At 45.5% G+C, this 17,726-nt stretch overlaps 1 protein-coding gene across 2 annotated transcripts in view; it reads left to right on the plus strand.

Annotated features, from left to right (window-relative positions):
* TAF3 (TATA-box binding protein associated factor 3) overlaps window positions 1-17,726 on the plus strand; it is a 185,213-nt gene that overhangs the window by 112,769 nt on the left and 54,718 nt on the right. Inside the window, exons 3-4 of one of the 2 annotated variants that reach the window (XM_081958070.1) lie at window positions 1,867-3,680; window positions 8,572-8,651. In XM_081958070.1, the coding sequence (XP_081814196.1) occupies window positions 1,867-3,680; window positions 8,572-8,651 (1,894 nt within the window). Of the gene's footprint in view, window positions 1-1,866; window positions 3,681-8,568; window positions 8,652-17,726 lie in introns of both variants that reach the window. The other variant, XM_081958069.1, reaches the window with a different exon arrangement.

The following is a 17,726-nucleotide window of genomic DNA, read 5'->3' on the forward strand; positions in this document are numbered from 1 at the left end:
CCTCCTCCTGCATTTATTTTTTTAAATGACATGTCCATCCAAGGAAAACTGGAACGAACACATTTCTGTTCTTGCAGAAGGCTAAATAAAACAGAAGGCTTTATCCCCCAGGCAGAATCTCCACTTTGGAACCTGCTGCCGTAAATCCTCTGGGCCTTGGCCAAAGCTTAACTTGTCTTCGTGTTTTTTTTTTTAAACTTAATTTGCACTGCTGGCACAAATTCACGTTTAGACCCAAAGCTCTTGACTCGAGTCTCGTAAATCGAGCCATTGACACGGTTTAGACTAGGAAAGGAAGGCTTGAAAGGCAACCCCCCCCCCCCAAAAAAAAATCAAATGAGATTTTTGGAGTGGGGGGTGGGTTCCAAACACGAGAAGCAAAGTTTATTAAAATAACACAAATACACCCACCCAAATGTGGCTTGTTTTTTATTCGAGCACCTTAACTTTGATGATAGGGGACTTTTATGTGCCGTTAAGTCAAACCACTGGAAAAGGGTCGCATGGTGCATCAGCTCCCACTATGCCAAAGTAAAAAGCCAGAAAAAGCCATTTGTCAAGAAGTACAAGAACAAAGGAATGCAGTCGTTGTGTAACAGCAAGAGCACTAGAATTGGGCTTGCATAATAGAATGGAGTTCTTTATTGGCCAAGTGTGATTGGACACACAAGGGATTTGCCTTTGGTGCATATGCTCTCAGTGTACGTAAAAGAAACATAAAATACATTCATCAAGAATCATAAGATGCAACACTTAGTGATAGTCATAGGCTACTGTCTGGTTGCCTAGTAACGTCATTCCTCCTTCCCCTACCCTGGTGTGAGAATGTCCTTGGTTCCCAGGAGAAAGTATTTTATTTTGGCTACGAAACCCCAGCTATCTCTAATCCCCCCCTCCCTCCCTATCCTTCAGCTCCAGCGTGGGAACACCGAAGCTCCAAGATGGCTTCGGTCAGGTCAGCTTCAGGGTTGAGATCTAAACTGTTTTCTCATCCAGAACCTGAAAGTGACCCAAGGGTGCTTTTTGCAAGAGGCAACTGGATTTTCTGGAAGGGGCGGGGTTTCTTTGAAGACGTTTCGCTTCTCCTCCAAGAAGCTTCTTCAGCTCTGTGAGAAGAGCTGAAGAAGCTTCTTGGAGGAGAAGCGAAACGTCCTCAAAGAAAAAAACAACAACAACCAGAAAATCCTCTTGAAAAAAAACACCTTTGGGACAACCATGACCTGGATGACTGAGAATCTCTGTAGACTTTTTAGCCTGAAAGTTGTTGTGGTCTGCCAGTGGCCAGCGGAGTTGGCAGCAGATTCGGACAGTGAGGAGGTTGGGGAGGAACAGGGGCCAGTCCTGGAGTCTGGGGAAGGCTCTGATGAGGGCACTGCGTCTGAGGCAGAGAGGGGGCCAGGGCCATCTGACAGTTATCAGCTGCCTTCATAGTCGGACATCTGTGAGGCAGACAAACAGCTGGAGCCTGTGTGCGCATACGCAGAGTTGCCAGACGAAGGGAACAGCTAAAGAACAAGGATCGACTTAGGAGTAAGGCCACAGGTGGACGATGAATGGCCCCTCCCAGAGGAAATAAAAGAGGAGCGGAAGGGGAGTGGAGTTTGCAGGAGACAATTAGTTCGCTTCATTGATTCGTGACTCTCTGAGACTCCTTGCCAGGTTTTGCAGATCTCGGCCTGTCAGCTCTCCAAGCCAGATAAGGTCTGTGACTGCAAATCCTCCTTCAACAGGCTTTGTTGGATGTGAGTGAGCAGAATTCACAGTCAATTAACAAAAGGGGCTTTTTGCCGGGAGTTTGCTTCCTGCTCTTGGGAAGCCTCAGTCAGAACAAAAATAACTTTTCTCTTTTCTCTTGTCTTACTCCAGAGGAGGAAGAGGAGCAGGTGCCAACCGATGGAGGAACTTCCGCAGAAGCCATGCAGGTGCCTTTGGAGGAAGAAGGAGAAATGGAAGAAGACGAGGTGGTCAACGACGAAAATTACTTAAGCAAGAGGCCCCTGGAAAGCCCCGAATCCGAGGAACTCCCTCCAGCCAAGCGACCCAGACTAACCAATTCGAAAGGGGACGCAGAGCTCGACATCACCCCGGAGCCACGCGAGCCTCTTAGTTTGATCAATGCCCAGAAGGTGCCTCCAATGCTTTCCCCGGTTTGTGTCCAAGAGGGTGGCGATCAGGTACCGGCTTCCCCAGAGCCACCCATCCTGGCTCCGGTGGCAAAGTCCCAGCTGCCCGTTCCCAAACCCTGCGAATCCAAAGCCCTTCTTCCTAAACCCAAGACAAAAACAGTCTCTCCGGTTCAGAAGACTAAGATGCCCAAGGTTTCTCTGTCTCCGGCGGGGATGGGCAGCCCCCTTCGCTCGCCCAAAATGGGAACCAAGGAGAAAAAGTCTCCTGGCCGGGCCAAGAGCCCCCGAAGCCCCAAAAGTCCCAAACTGCCGGTCCACGTGGTCCCTCAAATAACAATTAAGCAGGAGACCCCGACGAAACCCCCCTTAGTTGTACTGAGTGAAAAGATGGTGAAAGAGATTATCCAGGTTAAGCAGGTACCGATGCCAGTTGAGCCTCCCAAACCCGCAGGTGAGAACCCAGCAAAGAAATTGACGGTTATGGACAAGACCATCGATGACTCGATCGATGCGGTCATCGCCCGGGCATGTGCCGAGCGCGATCCCGATCCGTTTGAGTTTTCTTCCGGGTCCGAATCCGAAGGAGATGTTTTCACGAGTCCCAAAAGACTTTCTGTATGTGAGCTACCCATCCCTAAAGCTTCCATTTTGGCGAACAGCGGCTTAACTAAAGCAGGAAGCACCCCACTTCCGCCTTCTGGCGGAACCTCGAGTTCGGACATTTCGTGGACGATGGACGATTCGATCGACGAGGTGATTCGGAAAGCCAACCTGGGTCCTCACGCCAATTTACCGGCCAGCTTCCCCTACTTCTCGTCCCCTTCGGCTTCTCCGCCCACGCCGGAACCTCTGCTCAAAATCTACGAGGAGAAAACGAAGCAGGCGGCCTCGGTGGAGGTGAAGAAGAAGCTGAAGAAGGAGCTGAAGACCAAAATGAAAAAGAAAGACAAGCAGAAGGAGAAGAGCAAAGAGAAGAACAAGGAGAAGGAGAAGAACAAGGAGAAGGAGCGAGACAAGGAAGGAGGCCGCGAAGCCAGGTTTCCATGGAAGGACCTGCTCAGAGGGGAAGACGACCTGGATTCGTTCAAGTTCAAAATGAAGGACTTTGAGGAGGACACCAAAGTCAAGATCAAAGAACCCGGGTGCAAGAAAGAACGCGAGAAGCACAAAGAGAAGAAGAAGGAGAAAGAGAAAGGCAAAAAGGACAGGGAGAAGAAAGACAAGGAGAAAATAAAAGAGAAAGCGAAGGACAAGGCTAAAGGATTGTCAGTCCCGCTGGTCCTCCCTCCCAAGGACCTGCCCCTCCCTCTCTACTGCACCCCGACCCCCATGAAGCTCCCCTCGCTGCTGCAGCTCCCCTCCGCGGTCCTTCCCGAGAAGCTGTTTGAGGAGAAGGAAAAACCCAAAGAGAAGAAAAAAGACAAAAAAGAGAAGAAGAAAAAGAAAGAGCGGGAGAAGGACAAAGAGAAGGAGAAAAGGGAGAAGGAAAAAGAGAAAGAGAAGAAGGAACGGGAGAAGAAGGAGAAAGAGAAAGAGAAACACAAGCATGAAAAAGTAAGTTTCTCATATGTTGGGCTCACCTTCCTCGTGGCCTGAAATTATATACTGATCTTTCTTTCTTTCTTTCTTTCTTTCTTTCTTTCTTTCTTTCTTTCTTTCTTTCTTTCTTTCTTTCTTTCTTTCTTTCTTTCTTTCTTTCTTTCTTTCTTTCTTTCTTTCTTTCTTTCTTTTTTGGTGTAACGATAGAATTGGCCCAGAAATGGAGGGCCTGTGCAGGATTCTGACATTTAAATTGGGATTGTCAATAGTCAGAGGGAGAGACTACAAATCATTGGACCGTATCCAAGGAGTGGTCCTTGACTTACAACAGTTCATTTAGTGACCGTTCGAAGTTACAACGGCTCCGAAAAAAAGGGACCCATGTCCATTTTTCACACTTATGACTGTTGCAACAGCCCCATGGTCGTGGGAATTGCACTCAGATGCTTTGACACCTGCCTCATAGGTATGACAGTTACACAGTCTTCTTTCCCTATGTGTGGAAATAGAATTGGGTAGGGATAGGGTAGAGTGGGGTAGAATGGAATAGGATAGGAATAGAATTAGAATAACAGAGTCGGAGGGGACCTTGTAGGCTCATCTAGTCCACCCCCGCCCAAGCAGCAGAGCCTACACCAGTGGTGGCTAACCTTTTTCTCCCCGTGTGTCGAAAGCCATAACGCAATGCACATACGACACCGCCCCCATGCCTTGCCTCTCCCAGCGCATGTGCACACACACACATACACACACGCGCCCTGTTTTTGGGCCTAGCAGGCCTTCCTGAAGCCAGGGCATGTGAGGCGTTGCCATAGGTTCGCCATCCCGGTAGTAGGCCGTCATAGGGTCATAACATGAAGCAATAATAATAATAATACAATGGAACGGTCGTAAGTAGAGAATATGGAGTCCGAGACTTGTGGGCCTCCAAAGGAAATTGCCTTTGATCTGGAGTCAGGTTAGATGAGAGATGCCATTGGAGGGGGCTCAGGATCTTCACCCTGGCCTAAGGCAGAGGTGGGCAGGTGGGCAACTTAGGCTAGCTTTACCACCTGTGGACTTCAACGCCCAGAATTCCTAAACTCGGCATCATTCCAGTTTTCTCATTTTCTCATTGCAGCAAACTGGTTAACCTCTTGAGTTGATGTGAACTCAATCCCATAGAAAATGCCATTAGGGTTCAAATTAGGGAGGATTCTTTTGCACAAATGCAGAAAAAAAGAAAAGAAAAAAGGAGAATCTGGGGCGGGAGGTGGGGAGTGAGAGAGAGAGAGAGAGAGAGAGAAATTTCACTCCACTATCAGATTAGTAGGCTATTTGATAGAGGTGCAGTGGGGGAAAAAACCAGTTCATTAAAGGAAACAGAAGGGATTTCAATATCTGTGGTCAAATCTGTCTACCTCCCCTCTATCTGGCCTGGTATTTCCTTCTCACTGCACTCCTATTTATTCATTTATTTGTTTTTTTCTAGGTCGGATACTTTGGCCTAAGAAAACCACTCTATAAATCCTTATAAGAATCACATTTGATAGGGTAAATCTCCCAAGTAGAAATTGCATATCATAGATATCTCTCAGTTACTGCCTTTACCTGCGGAGGGGAGTCGTCCTAATTGCTGCATTCATATATTAGCAGATTTTGAGTGAAGATAGGATTCTATTCCAAGTGGCAGCTTAAAGCGCTGAATGATTAAAATGAACTTAGAAAATAAAATAAAATAAAACAGCTCTCCCCTCATTTTATAACTAGTTCCACGTCTTCTACTGTTAACAATTCAGTACACTATTAGGACTATAATGCACCATTACAAGTGATTAAAAAGAAATCTACCCTTTACACTCCTAAATATATATTGTATTATAGGAAAGCAATATAAGCTTGTGGTAGATTACATTGACAAAGCTTCCTGTTAGCTCTGGCGAAAAGTCCCTGTCAAAAAGATAAAACTTTAAAGCCAGGCTGCATGAAAGAGTCCCTACCCCACAAAATTAAAAATTTAAACCCGATCTCCACAGATAAGCCTTTCCTCTCTTTTTCTTTTCTTTCTTTTTCTTTCTTTTCTTTTCTTTTTTTGGGGGAAAAGTCGTCCCATCTCTTTGCTGGAAGTCAGGATTTTGAAAATAAATTTCCTCTCCCACCCCCCTTTTAAAAAAATCTCTTGAGTGATTTTCATTTTTTGCAAGGCCGCTCTGTTGGTGTCCTGGAAAAACGGAGAGTTAAGGCTTTATCAGTTGGTGCCCTGAGGTATGTGGCAAAGAAGCTAAATCCTTGAAGATTAGTGCCAAAAAAAAAAAAGAAGAAGAAGAAAGAAAAAAATTCCTGCAGCACACGGCAATAAGGGGCTTATAGGACTCCTAGTATTAGTTCAGGTGAAAGGAGTATTGCTTATACATAAAACTGGACAAATCCAGGGACAATGTATTTTTAGTTAGCTACAAAGGAGTCTTACATTGCTGGACATTGCCACTTCGCTGACTGGAAAGCTCAATAATTCACTGTAAATATGCTTCTCCCAGTCCAAATGCCCAACTTATTCCAGAATTGCAGTTCTTTAAATTTTAATTGTAAAGAGATCATGGTCCCTTGACATTTAAAAAAAAAATCTGTCCATTTCAATGAATGGGATGGGATGGGATAGAACAGTGATGGCGAACCTTTCATGGCTCGCGTGCCATAAGGGGGAGGAGCGCAGTGGGGGTCATGCGTGGGCTTGCCGCACCCAGAATGCAACGCGTAACCCCCCCCAGTGCGCATGCGTGCATGAGAGGCGCAACCCCCCATTTTTCCATGCTTTTTTCACCCTCCCCAGGCTCCAGAGGCTTTGTAGGAGCCTGGGGAGGGTGAAAACAGTCTCCCCCGCCCCCCCGGGGGCCCTCTGGAGGCTTCAGGGACCTTCAGGAGCCTTCCCTGAAGCCTCTGGAAGACTAAGAAGGATCCTCCGAGCAAACCGGAAGTGACTTCCAGTTTGCTCGTAGGGTCCTTTTTAGTCCTGAAGCTTCCAAAGGGCCTTTGTGGGAGGGGGGAGGCTCTTTTCGCTCTCCCCAGGCTCCTATAGAGCCTCTGGAGCCTGGGGAGAGTGAAAAATGGCTTTTAAAAAGGCTGAACTCAACTGGCCAGCATGCACATGTGCGCTGGCCAGCTAACAGGGCAACGCCTCGCGTGCCCTGACAAATGGCTCCGCGTGCCACAGGTTCGCCATCCCGGGGATAGAAGATAGGATAGGATAGGACAGGACAGGAATATAGGATAGGATAGAATTTTGGAATATAATAATAGAAATAGGAATAGAATAGAATAGAGGCTAGGATATAAGATAGTATAGTATTTTGGAATATAGAAATAGGATAGGATAGGATAGGATAACTTTATTGTCACTTTGAATGTACACTAATTGGCATACATTAAAATGAAATTTTGTTGCCTACAGCTCTCAAACTCCAGTATACACTGGATGGATGGATGGATGGATGGATGGATGGATGGATGGATGGATGGATGGATGGATAGATAATTATGCATATACCCACATGTATTATATGACACAGAGAAACAACACAGTTTAGTTTGGACGTATACATGTGTACAATTTATATGCAAATATCTGCTGGTCTTCTTCATGCATGCCCACATTTATATTTTCTTTAATATATAGGTAGTCCTCGACTTACATCCATTTGTGTAGTGATCGTCCGGAGTTACAACGAAACTGAAAAAAGTGATTTCTGACCGTTTTTCACACGTTATGACTGTTGTGGCATATCCTGTGATCACGCAATCCAAATTCAGACGCTTGGCAACCGGGCACGTATTTATGACGGTCGCAGTGTTCCCCGGGGTCATGCAATCCCCTTTTGCGACCTTCTGGCAAGCAAAGTCAATGGGGAAGCTGGATTCAATTTTAACAACCATGTTACTAACTGAACCCCTGCAGCGGTTTGCTTAACCCCTGTGGCGAGAAGGGTCGTAAAATGAGACAAAGTTCACTGAACAACTGTTTTGCTTAGGAATAGAAATTTTGGGCACAATTGTGGTCGTATGTCGAGGACTATCTGTGTGTTCCCACACCTGTTTCTTCTCTGATGGTGTTCTGACTTAGGCTTCCCAAGACCATGAAGCCGACTCCTCGTCCTGATAAAACCTCTTTTATTTAGGTTCCGGGGAATTCCTCTCCAGCAAAGTCCCGACAAACAGTCTTTCATGAGATTTCACATTTACAGACTTTATCAGGCTCAGAGAGTTTCCAGGCCAATATCTTCTAAACGCCATGCTGTAGCAGCAATTACTTGGCAAGAAGTCAGGAACAGATCTTCACCCTAATGAATTGAACTAATCGTCTCCTGCAAAATCCCCTCTCCTTTTGCTCCTCTTTATTCCCTATGGGAGGGGCCGCTCACTGTCCATCTGTGGCCTTACTCCCAAGTCGACCCTTGTTCCTTAGTTGTTCCCTTCTACTGGCAGCTCTACGCATGTGCACATTGGGAACAGGCTCCAGCTGTTCTTCTGCCCCACTAATGTCCAACTCCGAAGGCAGCTGATAACTGTCAGACGGCCCTGGCCCCCTCTCTGCCTCCGACACAGAGCCCTCATCAGAGCCTTCCCCAGACTCCAGGACTGGCCCATGTTCCTCCCCAACCTCCTCACTGTCCGAATCGGCCACCAGCTCCGCTGGCCGCTGGCGGGCCACAACAGATGGAGATGCTGTCACCTAACACATGAACTGTTGTAAGTCAATGGCTACCTGTACATCTGTTCCCCCCCTCACCTTCACAGACCTTGAGTCCATTCTGGGAAGTCTTTATAGGTTGCCAACTTTGGAGAGCCCCCTGCTCTGCCTAATTCAACACGGCACAGAAACTTTATAGCCGATACCCCCCATTTTAATGCTGGAATCTCTTACCTTTAGCAGATCAAAATCGAACCCGTTATCCCTGCCCCATCTCCTGTGATTCCCAGGCTGACGTTGCGAGTGGGCGGTCAGGACAAAATGTAAGTATGAAATAAACCCATTTGATCAACCCTTGGCGGAGATGGGTTCCTCTGCTTGTGGCAAAATCCATTGAATAGACCAGGGGTGTCCAAACTTGGGAAATTTAAGACTTGTGTACTTCAACCCCCAGAATTCCCCAGCCAGCATGGCTGGCTGGGGAATTCTGGGAGTTGAAGTCCACAAGTCTTAAAGTTCCCAAGTTTGGACACCCCTGGAATAGACTGTTAGCGTTTTTCCTCCTAATGCATTTATTTCCTGAACATTGCTTGCTGTGATAATGCATTTTTTTTTAATTTTAAAAAATTGCAATTAAATAAAACTGCCCAAGGGCGTAATTCCCCCCCGTTTCACGATTGTACGGTCAAGATTAAGACTTTTTGTTTGTCTTTACTTTACTTACTTTACTTTATTTCAAACTTTTATACCGCGCCCTCTCCCTTCATGGACGCTAAACAAAACCTAAAAGGCTTAAGGAATCATGTTTTGGAATCAAGACAGCTAACTACGGTTTGCTTTAAAAATGGCACGTGACCTTAACTGTACAATTGGCAGCTTATGACTTGGGGTACAAGTAGTCGCTATTATTTCATCAGAGTTGATCTCCGAAAATGAGATCTTGTTTAATAGTATTGTTTGATAAAACCGTTTGGATTGAATAGCGTATGCATGTAGGCATCCGTGCAGGTGTTAATGTTATATTTGTTTCTGGCATTTTATAAGCCCTTTGTTTAGTCAGAAGTGGCTTCTGAAAAAAAAAGATTAACAATGCGTTCCTACGTAGGCTTCCCGAAAGCACGAAGCCAACTCTTCGTCCCGATAAAACCCCTTTTATTTAGTTTAAAGGGAATTCCTCTCCAGCAAAGTCCTGGCCGACAGTCTTTCATGAGATTTCACAACTACAGACCTTGATCAGGATATGGAGAGTTGCCAGGCCGATATCTTCCAAACACCATGCTGTAGCAGCAATTACTTGGCCAAAAGGCAGGAACAGATCTTCCCCCTAATGAATGGAACTCATTGTTTCCTGCAAACTCCCCTCCCCTTTCGCTCCTCTTTATTCCCTATGGGAGGGGCCATTCACCGTCCACCTGTGGCTTTACTCCTGAGTCGGCCCTTGTTCCTTAGCTATTCCCTTCCCCTGGCAGCTCTGCGCATGCACACACTGGGAACAGTCTCCAGCTGTTCGTCTGCCTCACTGATGTCTGACTCTGAAGGCAGCTGATAACTGTGGGACGGCCCTGGCCCCCTCTCTGCCTCCAACACAGAGCCCTCATCAGAGCCTTCCCCAGACTCCAGGACTGGCCCAGGTTCCTCCCCAACCTCCTCACTGTCCGAATCTGTTGCAAGCACCATAGGCCGCTGGCAGGCCACAACACAATGAGCAATGGTGATGAAACATTAGAAATTTGGGTTGGATTTTTTATTTTAAAATTGTGTATTACATTTATTCACTGTCCATCTCAGCATCACATGATTCTGGATGGCTTACAGTACAATCCAATCACACAATTGTCAAGCGCAGGAAATCAGGAGTCCAGGCCATTCAAATGACTATATAGTTTATTGTATGCTAAAGCTCCATACGAGATCCGAACTAGGATGCTAGCCAGATGAATACCGATGGATACTGGTAGGCAGAGGCAGAATTTTTTTTTTCTTATTTTCCTCCCCAAAAACTAAGGTGCGTCTTATACTCCGGAGCATCTTATACTCCCAAAAATACGGTAAGAGGATCTGGCTTCCTTTGCTTGTCCAAAGGTCCCAGAAGAGGATCGCATGACCCCAGGACACTGCCGGCCATCGTTAATATGAACCAATTGCCATGCATCCGAATTTCGATCACGTGACCATAAAGATGCTGCTGTGGTCTTAAGTGTGTAAAACCATCACAAGTGACCACTCCCCCCCCCGAGGCATTGTAACTTTGAACGGTCAATAAGCGAACTGTCATAAGTCGAGGACTACCTGTATATAAGTTCAGTCTTGGGGGTCCCCCCCCCGTAGAGCGATACAATCTTCTTTCAAAGCATCTGCAACTCTGCCCAGGGTTTTCCAATCTGTCAGATTGTTATGCCTGCTGGAAAACACATTGCCTGCCAAAATGAGATCATTAGACAGTTCCAGTAGGAAGTTGTTTTTGGAGACTTAATGAGAGCGTTGTTGAGGAATGGATGGTCGGGAAAGCTACCTTTGCTCTTTAGGAGCCTTGCAACATTCTTATTCCACCCGGAATGTACGCAGGCAATAAGAAGGTGAAACAACCTGGAAGAAGACCATCCCAGTGCTTAGGTAAATGAAAATGAAATCAAAATGAAAACATTCTCTGATTGGACATGAGGGATGGAGAAGGAGAAGTTCCCCCATAAAGGCATGACGATGTGGGGGTCCCTCGGAATCAATGGATTGGGATTTCTGGAAAGTCATGGAGACCACCAAGTTAACAGAATAACAGAGTTGGAAGGGACCTTGGAGGTCTTCTAGTCCAACCCCCTGATCAAGCAGGAGACCCTATACCAGTGTTTCTCAAACTTGGCGACTTTAAGTCCTGTGGACTTCAACTCCCAGAATCCCCCAGCCAGCTATGCTGGCTGGGGAATTCTGGGAGTTGAAGTCCACAGGACTTAAAGTCGCCAAGTTTGAGAAACACTGCCCTATACCATGCCAGTCTCTTCTTAAAAACCTCCAGTGATGAAGCACCCACAACATCACCCACAAGGCAAGCCCTTCCACTGATGAGTTGTCCCCGCCGTTAGAAAGTTTCTCCTTCATTCCAGGTTGCTTCTCTCCTTGATGAGTTTCCATCCGTGGCTCCTTGTTCTGCCTTTGGGTGCTTTGGAGAATAGCTTGACTCCCTCTTCTTCGGAGCAGCCCCTCCAATATTAGAAGACTGCTATCATATGAAAAGAATCGATTACAGTACAGGAGAACGTTAGTTAGCTTACTTTATCATCATTGCACGTCGTACAACGAAATTAAATGCCATCTTCAGTGTACATTATAACTATAAAAATAAAACACACACACACACACACACACACATCCTTCACATTCTATACAATTGAATTGAAAAGCCTGATATTGCATTAATATTGCACTATACCGTAGAATTCAATATAGTTCCTGCCCTGGGATAGAAGCTGTTTTTCAGCCTATTTTTTCCTTGTTTTTATTATCCTGTACCGGCTGCCAGATGGTAATAGTTCAAAAAAAAAAAAGGGGTGCCCAGGATGAGATGGATCTTTAAGGATGTCGTGTCAGATCAGAGTTGTTAGACTAAAGTTTATCATCTGATAGATCAGGCTTCCCCAACCTCCAGTCTGTGGACTGGCACTGGGCCACGGCATACTAGCAACCGGTCCACGCAAACAAGAGAAACTCCTCCTGTGGTATTTCGGCAGCATGTGAAACCATGTCCTCTCCAGCCCGTGAAAAAAATTCTCCCCATGGAACCAGTCCCTAGCGCCCAAAAGGTTGCAGGCCGCTGTTGATAGGTGACTCAGCTAAATATACTTACAGTTTTACGGGTAGTCCTCGAGTTACAACTATTCATTTAGTGACCATTCAAACTGGCAACAGCAAGGGAGAAAACGACTTACGTGCAACTTTTCAAAATGACGACCACAGCCACCTGATCAAGATTCACACTCTTGGCAACTGGCATGTACTTACGACGGTTGCACTGTCCCGGGTTCATGGGATCACTATAGCCGCCTTCCAATATCTCAGGGGTTGCCACAAAGAAGAGGGAGTCAAGCTATTCTCCAAGGCACCTGAGGGTAGAACAAGAAGCAATGGGTGGAAACTAATCAAGGAGAGAAGCAACTTAGAACTGAGGAGAAACTTCCTGACAGTTAGAACAATGAATCAGTGGAACAGAAGTTGCCTCCAGAAGTTGTGAATGCCCCAACACTGGAAGTCTTTAAGAAGATGTTGGATAGCCATCTGTCTGGAACGGTATAGGTTTTCCTGCCTAGGCAGGGGGTTGGACTAGAAGACCTCCAAGGTCCCTTCCAACTCTGCTATTGTATTGTATTGTAATCTTCCCAGACCGTTTCCAACAAGCAAACTCAATGGAGGAAGCCAGATTCGCTTAACGGCCTCATGATTCCCTTAAGAACTATCTCGATTTGACGACAGTGGCGAGAGAGGTCATAAAAGGGGGCACAGCTCACTTAACAACGCTCTTGGCTTAACAACAGAAATGTTGGACTCCATTATGGTCATAAACTGAGGACTTCCATATATGTTATTCTGTATTGTAAGCATATATATATATATAAGCCCCCTGGGTCTTTTTTGAACATTGTTTGAAGAGGGGGGAGAAAAAAGGAGGGAGGAAAAAAAACCCATAAAATTGTTCCCTTTTTTCCTCTCTAAATAATGTGGAAGAGAAACAGGTTGAGGGATTTATGTGCACCCTCAGAAGAAGGGAAGTTGAAATTGTTTGCATCAAATCAGCAGAATGAGATAAATGTTTTTCCATCTCCACTAGACAGTTTCTATTAAACTCCATCAATCCTGAGCCGCAAAACCTTTCCGGGTGGATAAAAAGGTGACTTTTTCCCCCCCTCAGTATTTTGGGCTTTTCTGTTTGGACGAAGAGCAGCAGATGAAGATTTATTATTATTATTTATTTTTTTAATCCTGCGTGCCTGTGCCTTCGAGTCAGTTTTTGATTCTCGGTTGACTGTCTGGATAAAAATCTGTTGGGTGTCCTGGGCGTTTTTTTTGGAAGAGGCGTTAAAATTAAATGCAGGTTTACCCAACCTTGAGTGCTTTCAAGACGCGTGGACTTCAACTCCCAGAATTCCCCAACCAGCACGGCTGGCTAAGGGAATTCTGGGAGTTGACGTTCATGCGCCTTCAAGTCTCCAAGGCTTAATTAGACGGTACGCCCAAGATATCTTTGGCACCCATTGTGTCTGTTGTCTGCTGTGGGTCTCTATTGCTTTATTGTTTACTGTTATTATTATTTGATTTGATTTATAGCCTTTCTGCTTTGGCAACCATTCAAGGTGACATGTTTATGGAGCCTTTGCGGTTTGGGAGTTTTCTTGTAGGCACTCTGAAAAATCTTTGCACTAAGAAATAGGTAGCAATCGCTTTAAAATTCAAGATCTACTTGGCAAGTCCGTGAAATAGGTAGCAATCACTTTAAAATTCAAGATCTGCTTGACTTGGCAAGTCTGTGGATTCTTTTTCCTCTCCATTTTTTCAGGTCTCATTAATCTCATTGCCACTCAAATTATATCAAAATCTTTTCTCTTTTGTATGTTGTCTGGTATCTATACTGCCCAATATATGTTCAGAAAGGGCACAAAAGGTGGCTCAATGGCTAAGACACTGAGCTTGTCAATCAGAAAGGTCGGCGGTTCGAATCCCTCGCGCTGCGTAACGGAGTGAGCTCCTGTTGCTTGTCCCAGCTTCTGTCAACCTAGCAGTTCAAAAGCACGTTAAAAATGCAAGTAGAAAAATAGGAACCATCTTTGGTGGGAAGGTAACAGCGTTCCGTGCTCCTTCGGCGTTGAGTCATGCCGGCCACATGACCACGGAGACGTCTTCGGACAACGCTGGCTCTTCGGCTCTGAAACGGAGATGAGCACTGCCCCCTAGAGTCAGGAACAACTAGCACAGATGTGCGAGGGGATCCTTTACCTTTTATCTAATGTTCAAATGTGAGTATGTGACTTGTTTTCAAAAAGCCTGGCCTGCCTTATAAAAGGACACATCTTTACCGGAGAGTCCTCAACTTACATCCATTCGTATAGTGACCGTTTGAAATTGCAACGGCACTATGACTGTTTTTTGCATTTACGACTGTTGCAGTCTCCTCGTCACCTATTCGGATGCTCGGGAACTGGCTCACAGTTATGGCAGGTTGCAGTGTCCCTGGGTCAAGTGATCCCCTTTTGCGACCTTCTGACAAGCAAAGTCAATGGGGAATCTAGATTCACTTAACGACTGTGTTGCTGCAGTGATTCATTTAACAACAATGAGGAGGAAGGTCTTAAAATGGGGCAAAGCTCACTTAACAGCTGTCTCACTTAGCAACGGAAATGTTGGGCTCAATTGTGATGGTAAGTCGACTGTCTTGGATAACCGATATTTTTGAGACTGCATTGGTTTGTGCAAACATAACTCTCGGGGCAATAAGTGTCTGTTTATTTAGTTAGTTAATTTGAATCAATATTCAGACAGTGAAATTATTTTCTAATTATCTTTAATATGAATATTTGAATACGTGTCTATAGACATTTTGTGTGTAATGTTTGGGAAACACAAAGTTCCTCCTTTACAGTGACTCTGCCAAGATATGGCAGATTGTACACTTGGATCAGTGGTGGGTTTCGAACATTTTTAGAACCTCTTCTGTAGGTATGGCCTGCTTCGTGGGATTGGTTTGCCAGCAAACCATGTGACTGGGTGGGAGCGGTTTGCCCGCCATGTAACCGGGTGGGAGTGGCTTGCCAGCCATGTGATGGGGTGGGCATGGCCAACTTGTAAAATGTGGTGAAACTCACTTAACAACGCTTTTGCTTAGCAACCAAAATGTTGGCTTAGGAACTCTGGCTTGGAAGCACGCAAGTTTTAAAGCTGTCAAGTTACAAGACCCTTGCACCCCTAACCCTTTAGAAAAAAAAAACCCGGGGTGTTCAAACTTGACAGCTTTTAAGACTTGTGGACTTCAACTCCCAGAATTCCTCCTCTTGCTCTTCATCTTGATGATGTGCGGACGGGCGGAGGGAGAGTGCTGGAACCGGTTCTAAACGGCACTGTAGATTTGTGGAACCTCTTCTATAGAAGAGGTTAGAACTGGCAGGAACCCACCCCTGACTTGGATTGATCTATGTGTACAATTCAGTAAAAATAAATATTTTTGAGATGCCTTGCTTTATTCACGAGCAGATCCATGTAAATAATTGATTCTCTAGAACTACTTAAAGGGTGACTCAGTGGCTAAGAGGCTGAGCTTGTCGATCAGAAAGGGAAGCAATTCGGCAGTTCCTAATCCCTAGCGCTGCGTAACGGAGTGAGTTTCCGTGACTTGTCCCAGCTTCTGCCAACCTAGCAGTTCGAAAGCATGTAAAAATGCAAGTAGAAAAATAGGGACCACCTTTGGTGGGAAGGGAACAGCGTTCCGTGCGCCTTCGGCATTGAGTCATGCCAGCCACATGACCACGGAGACGTCTTTGGACAGCGCTGGCTCTTTGGCTTTGAAATGGAGAGGAGCATCGCCCCCTAGAGTTGGGAACGACTAGCACGTACGTGCGAGGGGAACCTTTACCGTTACCTTATAACTACTTGAGAATCCTATTTTCTCCCTCCTTGGAAAAGTCTTCTACACACAACTGTACCCAGTATACATTTATATTTTAAAAGAAACTTTTCCACTAATTTAAATGTATATTCCCATCAGATGGACCGGATTGTCGAGTCTGGTTCTTCCATATCTAAAGCAAGTTTGAAAAGATCTAGGAGGAGCTTTAAATTTCAAACACAAGTTTCCTGCAAGTGCTTTGACTTCACAATACAACCAAGTGGAAAAAAATAGATTATAATCATAGAATCTCTATTGCCTTTGAAGTAAACAAGTACAGCAATAACTTGCGTAAATGCCACATTAGAAAAAATTTATTGGATTCCATTCTAATGTAATTAGAGCTAAATTTGTTCTATAAATGAATAAAGGTCAACAGGGAGTCTTATTTTATCTCCAATTTGAGCTTCAATAAATTGCTTTATTTAATTTGTTGGGAAAGATCTTATCCTTAACGGATCGAGGAGTTTGGTCTACTGGGTTTCTAAGGAATCTGCCGTTACTTCTATACGATTTGATGGATCTTGCCGGTCCTGGGTATGCTGTTGTTATTAAGTCAGAAGATTACAAACTGTGATTAACATTTATGATTAATAATCTAGAAAAAGCTGGTGTATTAGTTTCAGTCGCCAGTAGGATTTGAGCATCCTTGTCTCCGCTGGTGTTTTCCCCAAATGGGTTATTCGCATTCATTGACTGATAAATGCCCTTTGACTTGATGAGATTGTATAAAATCCCCGTTCATGAACTTGTAGTGACAGTTTTGGTAGGCTGCCACGGACTGCCGGATTCACGCAAAAGATTTTGCATGAAGGAACAATCCTTCAGAGCAGCGGTCACCAGTGATGGACTACTGATGGTCCACGAGAAAATTTTGGTGGTCTGCAGAAAAAATATTTGCATTGTTTATATTGCACTAAGTCGGGGGTCCTCAAACTACGGCCCCTGGTCCGGATATGCGCAATGAACGCTTGTGTTGCTGCAGAGAGTCTCCCCCTTCGGGGTCTTTTTGTGTGGGTCGGAGGGGGGCAGAAAGTCCAAGTTCAGGTCTGCTTCAGCCTCCTGGTGTGGGGCTTTGGGCGGAGGCTGGAGGGAAGTGCCACTGGTGGCAAAGAGCCGGAGGGAATAGGCTGGAATAGGCTGACCATCTCAGCCCGCTGAGCCTCCAGGCGCTGGTACCTGGCCTTGCACTCCCGCTGGTCTTCCCTCTGCTTGGAAAGCCTATGCTGGTAGTCCTCAGTGAGGTGCTTCTGCTGAGTCTCCTTCTCGGTCAGATCCAATTTGAACTGAGCTGGTTTGCCAACTCTTTCGCATGGTGGCTGTTTAGCTCCAGCAACTACTTCCTCTTGGGGCCCTAAGGAGCCCGGGCGGGGAGGCAAGGAGTGGCTGGCAGGGGAGGGGGGGAAGTAGAGGCCAGCGAGGCACCCCTCAAAGTGAGTAACATTGGTTTGGTTTTATTGGACTTATATGCCGCCCTTCTCCCAAAGGACTCAGGGTGGCGTACAACATAAAAACACATATGACAAAAGTTTAAAAAGATTAAATAAGAAATCCAATAACCTTCCATTGACAATTTACATCAAATTTAGGATTAAATTAAAATTGACAATTTAAAATTAATAATTTATTTTATTCTATTCAGGCCAGGCCGGCTTGCTGAAAAAGCCAACTTTTTAGGGCGCGCCGGAAGGACCGGAGGTCGGGGGTTATGCAAAGCGCCGGGGGCAGCTCATTCCAAAGGGAAGGCGCTCCCACA

Source organism: Natrix helvetica (assembly GCF_964273705.1).
Source record: "Natrix helvetica genome assembly, chromosome: 6".
In the NCBI taxonomy this organism is placed as follows: Eukaryota; Metazoa; Chordata; class Lepidosauria; order Squamata; family Natricidae; genus Natrix; species Natrix helvetica.